The sequence below is a fragment of the Herpailurus yagouaroundi genome, unplaced genomic scaffold (genome assembly GCF_014898765.1).
Source record: "Herpailurus yagouaroundi ecotype Mexico unplaced genomic scaffold, PumYag 164, whole genome shotgun sequence".
Taxonomy (NCBI): domain Eukaryota; kingdom Metazoa; phylum Chordata; class Mammalia; order Carnivora; family Felidae; genus Herpailurus; species Herpailurus yagouaroundi.
In genome coordinates, this window is record NW_024412405.1 from 14,578,827 (window position 1) to 14,593,217 (window position 14,391).

The following is a 14,391-nucleotide window of genomic DNA, read 5'->3' on the forward strand; positions in this document are numbered from 1 at the left end:
ATGCACCATTCAGGGGATTTTTTTGAATGAAGGAACTTTTCTCTACTAGAAGTTAATTTTATTCTTTCTTTGCTTTTGTTGTAGGAACTAGTTATTTATTAAAAAATCTGTGTGGACAAACTGTACACTTAGAAATTGTGGAGAGGGGCGCCTGGGTGGCGCAGTCGGTTAAACGTCCGACTTCAGCCAGGTCACGATCTCGCGGTCCGTGAGTTCGAGCCCCGCATCAGGCTCTGGGCTGATGGCTCAGAGCCTGGAGCCTGTTTCCGATTCTGTGTCTCCCTCTCTCTCTGCTCCTCCCCCGTTCATGCCCTGTCTCTCTCTGTCCCAAAAATAAATAAACGTTGAAAAAAAAATTAAAAAAAAAAAAAAAAAAGAAATTGTGGAGAAACCCACATCGGCTGCCATTGTTGTTGTTTTCTTCTTCTTCCATTTTCTCTCCCTGTCTTGCCTTTCCTCTCTCCCTCTTTTCCTTCCTTTTCTCATTTCTTTTCAGTTCCAAACTCCTTTGCTTCAGTTCCTGTTTTTGTCTCCCACCACTCTTTGTCAAAACTTTCCCTCATCCTTCCTCCCCAGGCTGCTGCTTTTCCAGGGCTCACAGTGAATTTCAATGTGCTGGGGGAGGGGGGGGGGTAGCGGGGGTGGGTGGGGAGGAGGGGGACAAAGAACAGGAGGACCACCGAAAACGACGGTTCTAGAAGCTTATGTGTTTGAGAGCCTGTGAAATCCTCCCTGGCCTCAGAGATTTTAAATTGTTCCAATCTATATTATCTTTGTCTTTTATGCTTCTAAAGCTTCACATCCAATAGCCACATTTGTATCCAAAGCATGGATTCTTTAGAGTTTGACAAAGCTGATCCCATGCATTCAATTTCCATAAATCCCTTAAAGTGTTTGACCAACTTTTCTCATTTTGCAAAAACGTCTAACAAAATCACAGGGGAAAACAATTGTTCTTGACATCACAACAGTTTAATATGGTAACTTATTCATTAAATTGTGCTTCACATCAATGGAGATCCTCAGTTCTACAAACTATCATGTTTTAAATAGCAATAAGGGTTGATAATGTCACAATACAATCTCCTAGTACCCGAGTTCATACATATTATTGCACAGAAACAAAAGGAAATATCTCTTAGGTGAAATAATTTACTATCTATTGGATCACTATCTTTACATCTAAAATGGGGCACCAGATAAAAGTCTAGATTTTTCTTTCCAACATTTTTCATCTTTGATACATTAAATGAAAAATAATGCAAACAAAACCCAGAAAGTACCTCTGGGGAACAAAAAGAAACAAGAGAAAAAGGAAAGAAAAGATGGCCATGTGATTACAAACAAAAGAAATGATGGGTTGGTGGAGGGCAACTGTGACAATAACTAAAGCACGCAAACTCTGCTTCCTTAGAACGCCGTCTTCCCCGGCAAGAACTGAGGTCTTTCAGCACTGACATCTGGCCCTTTGAGGAGTTCCCACAGTGCAGCAGAGCACGTATCGCGCAGAGGCTCCATTTAATGCGTCAAAGGATGACAGTTGCAGCCTTTTCCGTAGAAAAGGAAACAGAACACAGGCTTCGGAAACATCTGTGCTTTGGCGTTCTCAGATCTGGAGTTTTGTTAGGTCACCTCGAGTCCTTGCCTGGAAGTTCAAGGGCTTTGGTCTTGCAGATGTAGCTGGTGTTCATAGCAAGGCCAGTCCTTCTGGAAATCTCAGCACTTCTGCAAGGTGGATTGGTTTTGCCAACGTGTGGCGTGGATGGGTCCATGTGCGTTCCATCCACGAGGCTACAAAACACGCAGGTCTCAGAACTCACCCACTTGCCCAGAAGGGCTAATTCAAAGTTTTAGGGGGTTAATTCAGATGCGTCCAGGTGAATGTGGTAGGAGGACAGCAGGATTCTGTCCCGTGGAGAACGGAGGAGGGGGATAAGGAAGGTGCCTTGGAGAAGGAACCTCTCTCTGCATGCTCCCCAGAGGCGATGTGACTGGGTGGAATCATCAGACTCAGGCTGCCCTGATACCCAGCCGGGAGACTTTCAGTTGGAGTTCTGATGACCAGTGGAGGCACAATAACTGTGGGAAAGGAAAGCCTTGGAGACGCAGCTGTGAGCAGATCGGGGTATCCATTGTCTAAGTCCAACCCAGGTTTCCCTTTGATCCAACCCTTCCAACTCATTCAGCCTTCAGTCCTGTCGATGCTTTCGTCCTGTTTCATGAGCCTCATGCCCTTGTCATCTCTTTTAAGTGGCCCAAAGAAATACAGTCCACATGTCTTCAGCCTGCTCTTGTTCTTGAGGACAGAAACCGTATGTCGTTTTTCTATTTTTCAATATTTCCTGGCACATATGTAATTCCCATTCTTTTCACCTTTGAAAGACTGCTTCCCTTTTAGGAGCCCTCTCCTCCTCTATAGTTACTCCTACTCTTCCAAACCCCCACCACTGCATGATCCCATTATACAGGACTTTCTTCTCAGCTAGAGGTCAAGTTTAGAGAGGAAGACGATCAACTCTGTGTGAAGATGTTAGCCCATGACAGCTTAAAGCATTTCCTCTCTCTGGCAAATGTGCAAGGGGACTCATTTAACACCAAATATAACCTTTAAGAACCAAAGCAATAAGTTGCTGATAAAATTCCAGAGATCTGGGGAAGAAGTAGAGAGGAGGGGAGATTTTCTGAGCAGGGTTCTATTGATCATTCCTCACACCTAACTATTCAGGCTGTTACTGATTCTAGATATTTCTAACACTGAGCTTCCCTAAGGAGTTGTGAGCATATTCCCTCAGCCTTCATCTTGAATCGGACTTTGGATTGGCTGGGGTGAACAGCCAGCATGAGGTGTTTGAACGTCTGTGCTTCTCAATCTCCCCTGAAACACTGCCCATCTCTTGGACATTTCACTGCTAGTAAGATGATTCCTCATTGGAGGCAGGGGTTGTGAGCCAACTCTACCAGTTTCCTTGGTATCTTGTAAGTCAGTAGTTCTATAAGAAGGTAAGGAAAGATATAAATCAATAAAGGCTTAGATTTCATATTCTTGCAATTCCCAATCCTGATACTGATGCTGAACAGCATAAAGTAGTAGCAAAGGCTATGAAGTCAAGACGGGGGCTCTAAGCAACTTTCTTGTTAATAAACTAGAATTGAGAAATCTTTTAACATTTCTGAATCTCCATGTGAAACTATCAGATGGGATAATGAATAGAGGTCCTCTGTAGCTAACACACAAGAAAGTAGTGGAGATAAAATGGGATACTGAGTGTACAAATGTTTGGAAAGCATTAAATGCTATACAAAGTTATGAATTTTAATCTTATCCTTTGCAAAACATATGACAGAATAGAGAGCTCTGAAGAGCACTCGAAATATTTTTCAATTCCCTTTGGTGGCAGAGACTGATAGTTTTATCAGTATTAAGTTTCATATTGCCTCTTTAATAATAGATTCCCCCCTGTTGGTCAAGGTGCATGGCAACCAATAAGGAAGACATTTCCTGGTATCCTTTGTTTACTTGTAGCTAATGGCTAGGTTCTAGCCCTTGAGATGTGAGTGGAAGCGATATTTGCAACTTCCTTCCGTACCCTCTCTGTTGTCTGAAATACAAACAAGATGGCAGGAGCGGCAGCAGGCACCTTGCATCATGAGGTGGAAGGCACGTGTTCGTGTTCGTATGAAAGAGCAACAAAGAGGGGGCCTGGGCTTCTGTAACTCACCAGAGCTATCCGACCAGTTTGTCTTTTAAATGAGAGGACAATGGCTTTGATCTCCTTGAAGTCATTATTATTTTGAATTTCTCTGTTAAAGTGGCCAAGTGGGAATCCTATCCTATGGATTTAATGTTTGCTTTTGTTTTTGTTTTAATGATCCATGCTCATCTCCTTGCCAGGTCTATCTCTGGTAGACTTCCTTCCCTGTATAAATACTATCTCTACTCAGGCTTGAACAAGTCCTCATATTTCAAACCCTTGATTAGACGATGACCACGTTACCTCCTCTAGATGATAAGAAACACGGTCTTATAATTCTTTAATAGCACACACGATATCCTTAGCTGTCGCCCAACACTGATTGCTAGTGTTATTAGTTATTAGAAGGAATATCCAAATAATTCTCAGGGCAGGCTTTCTCTGGTTAGCAAGAGTAGGCTGCCAAAAAATTAAAAAGAGACAGAAGAGATAGTATACCTTAGTCCCTGATGATAATTTCAACACACACACATAAACACGCACACGAGGACACCCCGTCCCAATCTGGGGCTCTCCTTGCCAAGAGAAGGGAAGGAGTGTCTACCTGGGTGTTGTAGGAGTCAGTAGGATGTGGCAGCCCCTGGGGAATTTTCTCCCTCTCCTCTTGGGCTTTTAACAGCAATGTACCTGGTATTGATTTGGTTTTGGATCTTAAAGCTGTTGACTCCCCATGGCTCCCAAGATCCAGATGTCTTCTGTTGGCATCCCCTCTCTGAGCTTCACTCAGCATGTAGGTGTGCAGTCAATTTTTGGAGAACAAACTGTGTCCCTACCTCTTCATTTCTATCAACATAGGACCCCAGGGATATGACAAGCGTGCTGCTTTCGAATGAAATGATATGAGGGAGGAAGCCTGTGTCGGTCTTTTTAATTTGCTCAGCACTGGCCTCGGGCCAACACAAAGAGATGGTTTCTCCTCTGAACATCCTGATATCTGGTCTCAAGTGGAGCTCCATACATCACGCCTTCAGCGGCAAAGAGCCTTTTGATATAAATCCCGAGATGCCTAAGGAACAGTGTGAAGTCAGCAGAGGCTGCCTCCAAGTCTCAGCTATGCATGAATTCCCTGCCAAACATTTAAAGTGAGTTTAAAAGAAACAATCCGAATGCTTTCTAACTTGTTTTGATTTTCCACATGACAAAACACTGGATTGTTATTGTGTGAGTGTGTGTGTGCGAGCGCGTGCGCGTGTGCGTGTCACAGCGGCAAGCAGATAATTTGCAGCTAGGCAGAACATTAGATCCTAACATCGAAATGGGACGATGGAGAGAGAGCTGCTCATTAACTGTAGCTGCCATCTTCTTCCCTCTCTACCTCAGGAACAAATCATGGGTAAGATTTTGTGAGTCTAATTTCTACCGACTAACAAGCAATGTTTATTTGGTCCCTTTAACTTATATATGTCTCAAAAAGTGTGACTGCCTAAAAAGTCATCAGTCTCTCAGCTTGCTGGTGGGCCAGGGATGTGGAGACGTCCGGGCTCACCCCAGGCGGCGTGGCTCTGGGTCACGGCCGGCTCAGGGCTGGCACAGTTGTGCCATGCACGTGGGTTAGAGACAAATCCTTCTGGGCTTTAGTAGCTGGCTTCTTGCATGATTGGCAGGAAGCTTTTATCCCTCATGGAACACACGAGTAAAAGGAACTTGCACTTTGCAGTCTGTCACATCTAGCATACAACCTATGAGGAAGCCGGTTATTGTCTGTGGGATTCACTTTTCCCATCTACGTAATTGGGCCTAATAATATGTACCTTGTTGTGAATAGATTTATAGTATGAAAAGCCCCCCCCCCACAGTGATGGACACAAGGGAGGCCCCCAATAATACTCCCCTCACGGGGCAGATGAAGCCAAGGGTAGTGAGAGAAGTACAAAGCCGCTTCTCCAAATCTCTCTTTGATGGAGACACTGGGCTCCCCTCTGTGCAGGCAGGCACTCCATGAATGCTTGTGGGTTGATTGACTCTCAACCCCAGAGAGACTATTCTGGAGGCTGAGATGTGGCTTACGTAAAGCTGGCTTAAACATCAAACATGTTAGATATCAATGAAATAGGCTTTTCAATCTGATTTAGGGGTTTCACTCATTTTGCCTTGAGCTCCTTGAAAGGACTGATCAGATCAATGTTGTGAAACTCTTGACCCGCTCTGATCCTGCTCCTGAATGCCAGGCAAGGGCTTTCTATCCCCTTTTCCCCGCTTTTCTCCTTATTATTCGACAAACTTGGTGTTCCTGTAGTTGTGATTGGGAAAAATTGAAAACGAGAAGCAATTGGCAATGCAGCACATTTTCAGGTCCTGTCTCACACACTCCAGCCCGAGCTGCCAGCTATGGGCATAGTCTAACGAGGAGAAGATCATGTGGGTAGAAGAAGGTTACCAGGCTGGAGATAGTCAAGATGTTGGGAGGTAGTCTGTCTAAACTCCTGGGACAACTGGCCCACTGAGTTCCATGTCTCCTAGCATAAATCAGTTATCATTTATTTAGTGACCCTGAAGATCTTTTGCATATTGGCTAGCTAAGCTCCTAGTCTTTGGGCCACATTCTTTTTAAACGTCTTCGCCTCTGTGCTATAGCAGAATTTCAAACTTGGAAGTACCATATCAAAGAAGATGACGGCTCCAAAGAGGTAAAACAGAAATACTCCTGGAAACACTACAAGTTCTGTAGCCTGTTTGGAAATGTTAGACATAGAGTTTTCTTCCTGCTTCCCCCAGCTCTTAATTTATTAGTCAATTCTTTTTGAACGAAAATAAAATCGGTAAAGGGTGATCTTAGACACTTGTTAATAAGCACATTTTCTCTTAAATGCCACTACCAGTGTTCATTTCTCAGGGCCTTTCCTGAGACATGCCTGTCCTGATTCTACCAGCCATTCCCTAAAAGACGGGAGATGCAGCACGGCTCCGAGCTGAGATGCAGGGGCTTTGCGGGGTGTGAGTCTCTAGTGATCGTCAATAGGAGAGTGACCTTGTTTAAAAACAGCTGCAACAACAAAACACCGCTACTTATGATTTGAACCGCATTCGCACCGGGTTCAAGATGAGAGCGAACAGCAAAGCGAGGGTTGGCGAAAAACCTCATTTAAGGGTGGAAGGGGACTTCTTTCTTTCTCTTTCTCTCTAGACAGACCAGTATTTCCATTACAGAGGCCGTGTGAAACAGACCAGTTTCAGCAGAACATCCAAGCCATAATTTGGCTTTTCATGTGTGCCTCTGTGGGTTCCCATGCTGCTGCAAAGGATGTTTTCAAGAACTGTTTCTTTCTGGTGCTTCTCTCCTTGAGCTTCTAAGGACTTCTAAGTCAGATGCATCCCTACCCTACTTAATATCATGGATTGAAAAACGTTGGGGGAAAAAAAGAAGAAGAAGACAGATCCTCTCCAGCTGGGCAAGGATGAAGACAAAGAGGAAGCAGGTGTCCAAATCAAGCCACCTACAGCCAGATGTCCTCCAAAAGGCCCATCCTTCTCCAAGGTAACCAACACCACAGAAGGTCGGTGCGCCTGCTCATCCCCCCCAGTCCTGAGGAAGGAGAGTGCAGGGGGTCACCATCTCACCACCTGGCTGTTGTAGTCCTCGGTGACCGCCCCGTCTGTGTTCCCGTCCTCCTTGGGCCACCGGTGGCCCCTGTGCTCCCGCTGCAGCCTGCGCCCCTCCCGCCTCTTTTGCCGGTCCCTCTGGTGCTCTAGCTGCTTGGTGTGGTGGTAGCGCTGCTGGAAGAGATCCTTTGCGTACTCGTAAAGCTGCATGTCCAGGAAGTTGAGCTCCTCGATGCGCTGGCGGGCGCCCTCGTTGATGTCCACGTTGGAAGCCCGCGTGATGTTGAACTGCGTGAAGGGGGAGATAAACTTGAGGTTGAATGTCCTCTCAAAGAGAAACTGAGTCTTCCTCTGGAATTCCGTGAGCCCAAAGAAGGCCATGTTCTTCAGGTTGTTTTTCGCGCTCTGCAACAGGATGGTGTTTCTCTCACTCTCATTCATGAAAGTCAAGTTGTAGCAGCCCACCAGGCTCAGGTCGGCCAGCATGCGCACCTGGCGGTTGTTGGCCAGGTTGTAGGTGCAGTCCATGAACTCCCGCAAGCTGACCCCAGACCAGTCGTCCCCGGGGTAGCAGGTAGGCAGCTCATCAGGGGTGGGGCTTCTCCCATCACACATGTGGAGGGAGGTTTTCCACGTGGCCCCTCTCTGGACGTGTTTCCACTCGCTCAGGTAACGCGACACTGGATCCCGTAACATGGTGATGTAATAGAAATTCCTGGAAGAAATTAGAAGGAAGAGGGTCAGTCAGTCGTTGACAACCACAGCTCTGGGATTCTGAACCTCCGTTGTGTTTATATCAGCACTGAGTCAATTGCCTCTTCTGCCAAATGTTCATGCGAGCGTTGTTGCTTGGATTTGCACCTATCAGGCAAATGTTCCCAAATGTGATATTTCCATAAACATGCACGGACCGGTTTTCAATACCATTCATTTGTTGGGTATTTCCTCCCTGCTCCAGTGTGGGGAGAGATGTGGTGGGGGAATAGGTCATTCATTCATTAAGAAATTTCTTCACTGATAAATTACTACCAGAAATAACAATACCTTATGTTAAGAAAACACACCAAGAGTTTTCAAAGTTATTCTCCAACCAATATTTTATTTGATCCTTACAATAAACCTTTGTAGCAGATGTGGGACTATTTGACAGGGAAACGTGCAAGGAGGCAAAGTGATTCATCCAAGGTTGTGGGACCAAAAAGGGCAAAGCCGGGAGCCAAGCCTCCTTAGTCTTGCCTATTTACACTGCTGTTTTGGATTACAAGGTAGGTGGGGTTGGGGGATGATGTGTTGTATGTGGAGACTGATGTTCACTGAACACCTACTGTGTACTAAGAGCTGCGACAGGTGCTTTATGATACTAGCACAGATAATCCTCAGCACAATTTCATAAAAGGTTCTTTATCATAACTTCTTTTTCTTCAAAGCTGAGACCATAGAGGCTGAGAAAGGTGAAAACACAGTCTAAGATCCTAGAATGAATTAATACTTGAACTGCAATGGAGTCCAGGCCTATTGATTTTAACACTTCTGTGCTTTCCTATGTACTGTATTGCTATTTTAAAAATAAAAATATAATTAATATTTATTGAATGTCTGTTTTTTTAATTTTTAAAACGTTTATTTTTGAGAGCCAGAGAGCCAGAGAGAGAGAGAGAGAGAGAGGGAGAGAGAACCATGAGCAGGGGAGGGGCAAAGAGAGGGAGACACAGAATCTGAAGCAAGATCTAGGCTCTGAGCTGTCAGCACAGAGCCCGATGTGGGTCTCGAACCCACAAACTGCGAAATCAGACCTGAGCCGAAGTCAGACGCTTCACTGACTGAACCTCCCAGGCCCCTTGAATGCCTATTAGTTGTCAGGTACTGTGGTTATTATAAGCACAGGTCTTCTCTACTGGCATCAGATGGAACATTGAGAAGAAATATGTCTTTCAAATGGTTAGCTTCAGAATGATTCTGTAAAGATCAGGGTGCTTCTGGCTTAAAGAGGCAAGAAAACTGTAAAGAGGCAAGAAGAGAGTTGGAAAAGTAGATAGGTAAAGACACAACACAAAGCATTACAGGAAAGTAAGTATTGATTAAAATGAGGAAAACCCTTCTCATGATTTGAGCTGCCTCCCAATGGAATGAGCTGCCCACCCACCACTGGGACCAGGAGTGACAGTCAGAATGCCCCTGAGCAGACAAATGGTCCCGAAGAGCTCAGAAAGGAAGACTGGTCTTCCCTTGGCCAAGCTAACCTGGATTTTTTTTTTTTTAACTTAATACCCAGGAAAAGCAATGACAAACATAAGGGCTTTGAGGGTGCACTGCTTTTGATGCTGCTTTTAAAAAGGAGTTGATAGGGTGCCAGGGTCGCTCAGTCGGTTAAGTGTCAGTCGGTTAAGCATTGGGCTTTGGCTTAGGTCATGATCTCGCAGTTCATGAGTTCAAGCCCCGTGTTGGGCTCTGTGCTGACAGCTCAGAGCCTGGAGCCTGTTTCAGATTCTGTGTCTCCCTCTCTCTCTGCCCCTCCCCTGCTCATGCTCTGTCTCTCCCTTTCTCTCTCTCAAACATAAATACACATTAAAATAAATAAGTAAATAGGAATAGATGAGCTATAATATTTGAAACTACACATTTACTATATTCAGTTATTTTGAATGTCTAGCCAGACAGTTTGAAACGTGCTAATGAAACTGCACTACCTTAAGGAATGCTAGCGTCTCCTTAAATTAGAAAGAGGAATGTGCTGACCACAGACAGGCCAGCCCCAGCCCTTGCTGTGGCCAGGCCCCATTTTACGTTACTCCATTGTCTTTCACTGTGACAGAATGACAATTCCATCAGTGGGAGAAAATTTCCTGAAAGGTCAGTAGGGAAAGCAGAAAACAACTTGATACAGCTTCTGGGCTCCACGACGAAATGTTGATGGCGAAGTTTTGTTCAGAGTAGGTATTACAATGGTTGAACGCTATATGACATGTCATTACTTAATCCTGCTTTGGTCCCATCTCAGGGCTTGTTCATGTTTACATTTTATAAGCAGAGACTGATGTTTATTTCACAAGACAATTGCATAATAAATATAGAAACACAATAATGATGATAGTCACATAACTCATTAAGGATGCCAAACACTTCAAGACAGAACAATACAAAGCAGACCGATCTTTAAATTGGGACAAAGACCACGAATGGAAAATTTAAGATTTTCCTGTTAATTGGGCAGAAGAGAAAACACACACAAAAAAAGGATTTAAGGAAAACGCATGATGACAATCAGTTGATAAGTCTCCACCTCATTCACGTGTCTCAGGGTTAGAAACAATCTAGATTTTTTAAATCATAGGAGCTGGAGGGTTTCATGGCCAGGAATTACAACGGTTTGTGACGTAAAGGTTTAACTGGAATCTGCTCCTGGAATTTTAGTGGCTTTTGTCTGACTCGGGAAAATTGGCCATAGAATTGCTGGGGCCCTCGTTCCATTGGAAATTTACAGGGTCTCAAAGCTGACTGAACCTGGCTTGGCTTAAAATGGTATTGGTTTCAAATTTAACTTTATTCAATTTAACACCGCAGTTAACAATGACCACCCAAGCTGTAGGATGATGTTTACATGAGTAAAATAAGTCCCAAATGTCTTCAGGTTCTGCCAGCTAAATAGGTAAGAGATCAATTTGTACGTAAAACTCCGACATCAAGACACAAAAATGTACTAGTGGGACATTTACATTGACGGAGTACAAAGTTGTCCCAATCTCATGGTTCCGTAAAGGAATGGCCCTTCGCATTTAAGTATTGCTTTAGTCAGACATATTCTCATGTATGTTGTGTTTCCTTGTTTAAATCCTGCCAAGGATTCAAAATAGAAATTTAGAAAAACAGTAAAAATAAAACAGCGGGTTGAAGAGCACTCAACTACTGGTGAAAGACAAAACACTTAAACATGATCAATTAAATAATTTTTTCTCATCTCTACTTTTCCATTTTCATTTGCTTCTCTCCTTTCAGACAGAAAACTGCAAAGATCACTGTTGAAATGATGTTTATGTCCAGGCCACACGCCCACATGTGCAGCGTACAAGCTTTGCTCAGGTTTTATGAATCTTCTGCTCACTCCAAAGAACAACACGTACTCATTTTCTTCTGTTCTCCAGACTCCTGATTCAGTTTCTAGAGAGAAGTCTTAGAGGGTGCCACACTACTTAAATTTGCAAGTTTCTTTTGTACGCCTTCCTTGTTCAACAGCACGATGGAAGGTAAAGCAAAGAACAGAGAAAGACTAGCCCCAGCTCCCTAGCAAAGCCTGTTATGGCCACAGTGTGGAGGTCTTCATCCACTCTCTCCGTCTTTCCTAATGCAATCTCCTGGCCTAGGTATGGCGTCATCTGTTCAGACACCGTCCTTGCAGTTGACTTCAACTCCCCTCAGATTTGGGAAACACAAATAAGTAAACTACTATTTTCCTCCCTCATCTACCATTCATTCGCTTGTTAATTCTGCCAATGTTAATTGAGCCCCTTGTGTTTGGTAAACACGTGGGGGGGTGGGGTAGGGTGGGTAGGAGACACCAGGGACTCAGAGATTACCAACACATCACCCTCAAGGGGATCTCCAGCACCCAGTGATTTTGTTGCAGTGAAAGAATCGCTAACTACCACAGTAAGGGAATGTTCTACCAGTCTCCTGGGACCACAGCAATCTCCGAGACAGATAACTTTATCTGTCGGTGACAGCATTCTGTCAGCAGGTCATCCGTTTGCCACCAAATTCATCGAGAGTTTGGGCAAATTCATTTAAGAATGTCTATAAAGCAATTGCAGCCCTTTGTCATTCTTGGGCCCCCAAGGTAATGATGGCAAATATGGGGTGTGCTCGGGAAGATTAGGGAACAAGTCACCTTGGTTAGTTCAAGGATGATTTTAACTGATGATGATCATCTGGGTCATCGTGGCTTACTCAAGTTCAGGGCCACAGAAAACACGCTTTTCCACGGCTGCTTTAGAAGCACCTGAACGTCCTGCTCTGCTCTGAGGGAATCACATCAAACAATTCTACATGCAGCACAGAGGCATGACTGCCCTCCTTCAGTCTTTGACTTGTCTTTCGCTCACTTGCAAGCTGCCGCCTGGCCTTTTGTGGCCCAACTCCACCTTGCCTGATTTTTCCAGCCTCTGGGGTTTCCTGCATTACTCACTGCACTTTTAACCTGCACGTGAACATCGTGGTCACCTCTACCCTTGAATCTCCTTTTTGATAACTGGACTCAGGCCTCATGTCCCACAACACCTCACACAAAGTCCTGCTCACAGCAGATGTTCAATACACGATGCCACATAAAAGAAATGATGATCGTATGAGATTAAATGTATTTTAATAATTAAGGTTAATATCGCCTTTGATAAATATGCCACTATCTCCTTTCCTAAAATGAATCCAATATTGTTTTTGAATGTTTAAAATGTGTGAAAAGTGTAAAAAGATACATAATCTATGAGTGCATCCATCATTTGATTGTGATGGTCCATGTGCAGAGAGAGACAGTCAACACAGACTTTGGGTAAAAAGTAGAGTGTTCAAGCAACAGGTAATTAGTAGCGATGAGGTGGCTTTTTAAAAATGTTAAGCTTACTAGTTTTCTTCCCTATTGCTTCAAAAATCTGTATTTCACCAAGCAGTTTATTGTATAATTGCTCATTTCTTTAATTAGCAAGCCATTTAATTAACACACGCTTATCGAGGGTTTATTATGTGTAAGGATCTGCTCTAACAAATGTGGAGAACATAAAAAAAGAATAAAATGCCCTCAAGTATTGTGTGTGTAAGGGTGGTCGATTAGAAAAAGCCATTGTGTAGCAAGTTACGGAGGTAAGGAGTGAACAGGCAATATTTAAGAGAATAGTTACGAATGTACGGAGAGAAGAGTGGTCTAGGTTAGACCAGGAGGTTCATGTTGTGCCTTTCACAAAATGTTTGTTTAATATATGAATGGGTGGGAGCTACAATAGGATGCTGAGTCCAAGGAGTCATGGGCTCTGAATACAACTGTATTCCCCAAATGGGAGATGTGTTGATTTAAGAAGACTCATTTAGCAACAGTGTTCAGTGTAGACAGAAGTAGGCAGAGCCAGGAGAGACATTTGGTAGCTGTGGTGAAGGGCCAGCGGGGAAGAGCCCAGAACCATCGGCGTGGATGAGGAAGAATCAGGGACAGATTCCTATCATGCACCCATCTGTCATCCTTCCTTCCCTACTTCCACATTGCCAGCTTCCTCCAAACTACCTTTCCCTCTGTATATTGTTCTTCCCTTTTACCTCATCCTTCCTTTTCAATTCCTAAATGAAAGAAGGCAGAGCCAGTATGCCCATCAAAATGGTGGAATGAGAGTAGACGTCTCTAGCATCACCCTGCATGTGGTGATTAAAAAATAGTTTTATGAGGCTATCACTTGCCTAGCCATTGAAAACACATCCAGAAGAATCTACAAAATGCTACGTTCACAGGAGAGATTTAATAAATGTATTCCTTCCACCACTAGATTAACCCTTGTAAAATCAAGCAACAAAATTAGTAGCTCCATGGTCCACAGCTCTGTGCATTCAGAAAAAACAGCTCAAGTAGAAACTTCTCCAGCCAACACCCTGTGATGTCCTCTGAGGAAGAAGCTTCTACTCCCCTGTAACCTGTGCCATTCATACTTTGTCTTCGTTCCAGTGACCAGTGACTGTCCTATCCCTTGAACAGGTGTCATGCCTCACTCTTCTTGTTTCACCCGGAGCATATGGTGCACGACTTTATACAACATGGATGTTCAGTTGTTCAATGTTTGTGGAATGAAAAAATATTTTATCAGCTACTGTCTCAGGGATTCCGATAGTGATACCCCCGGGAAACTGAACTTGGTGCCTGGACCAACAAAAGGTTACCCAGGCTAACAGTTTCTCTTAGCCTAGATCTTGTGAAATGTATGGAAAATAATCAATTTCTCCACCTTCCTGTCACCGGACACTTTTCAGTGAGTTTTCCCTACCTAATCAAGTTTTGCCAAAGCTCAGCATCTCACAAAGAACCTTGTGAACAGTTGGAAGGTGGACTTGGGGGTCATCTGACGGAGAT

The 14,391-nt window shown here is 44.0% G+C and overlaps 1 protein-coding gene across 1 annotated transcript in view; it reads right to left on the reverse strand.

Annotated features, from left to right (window-relative positions):
* Positions 1–950: 950 nt before the first annotated feature.
* The window catches only part of HS6ST3 (heparan sulfate 6-O-sulfotransferase 3), a 670,224-nt gene continuing 656,783 nt past the window's right edge, over positions 951–14,391 (reverse strand). The window contains exon 2 of the mRNA XM_040487222.1: positions 951–8,007. Coding sequence (XP_040343156.1) covers positions 7,299–8,007 — 709 coding nt within the window. The 3' untranslated portion in view covers positions 951–7,298. The remainder of the gene's footprint in view (positions 8,008–14,391) is intronic.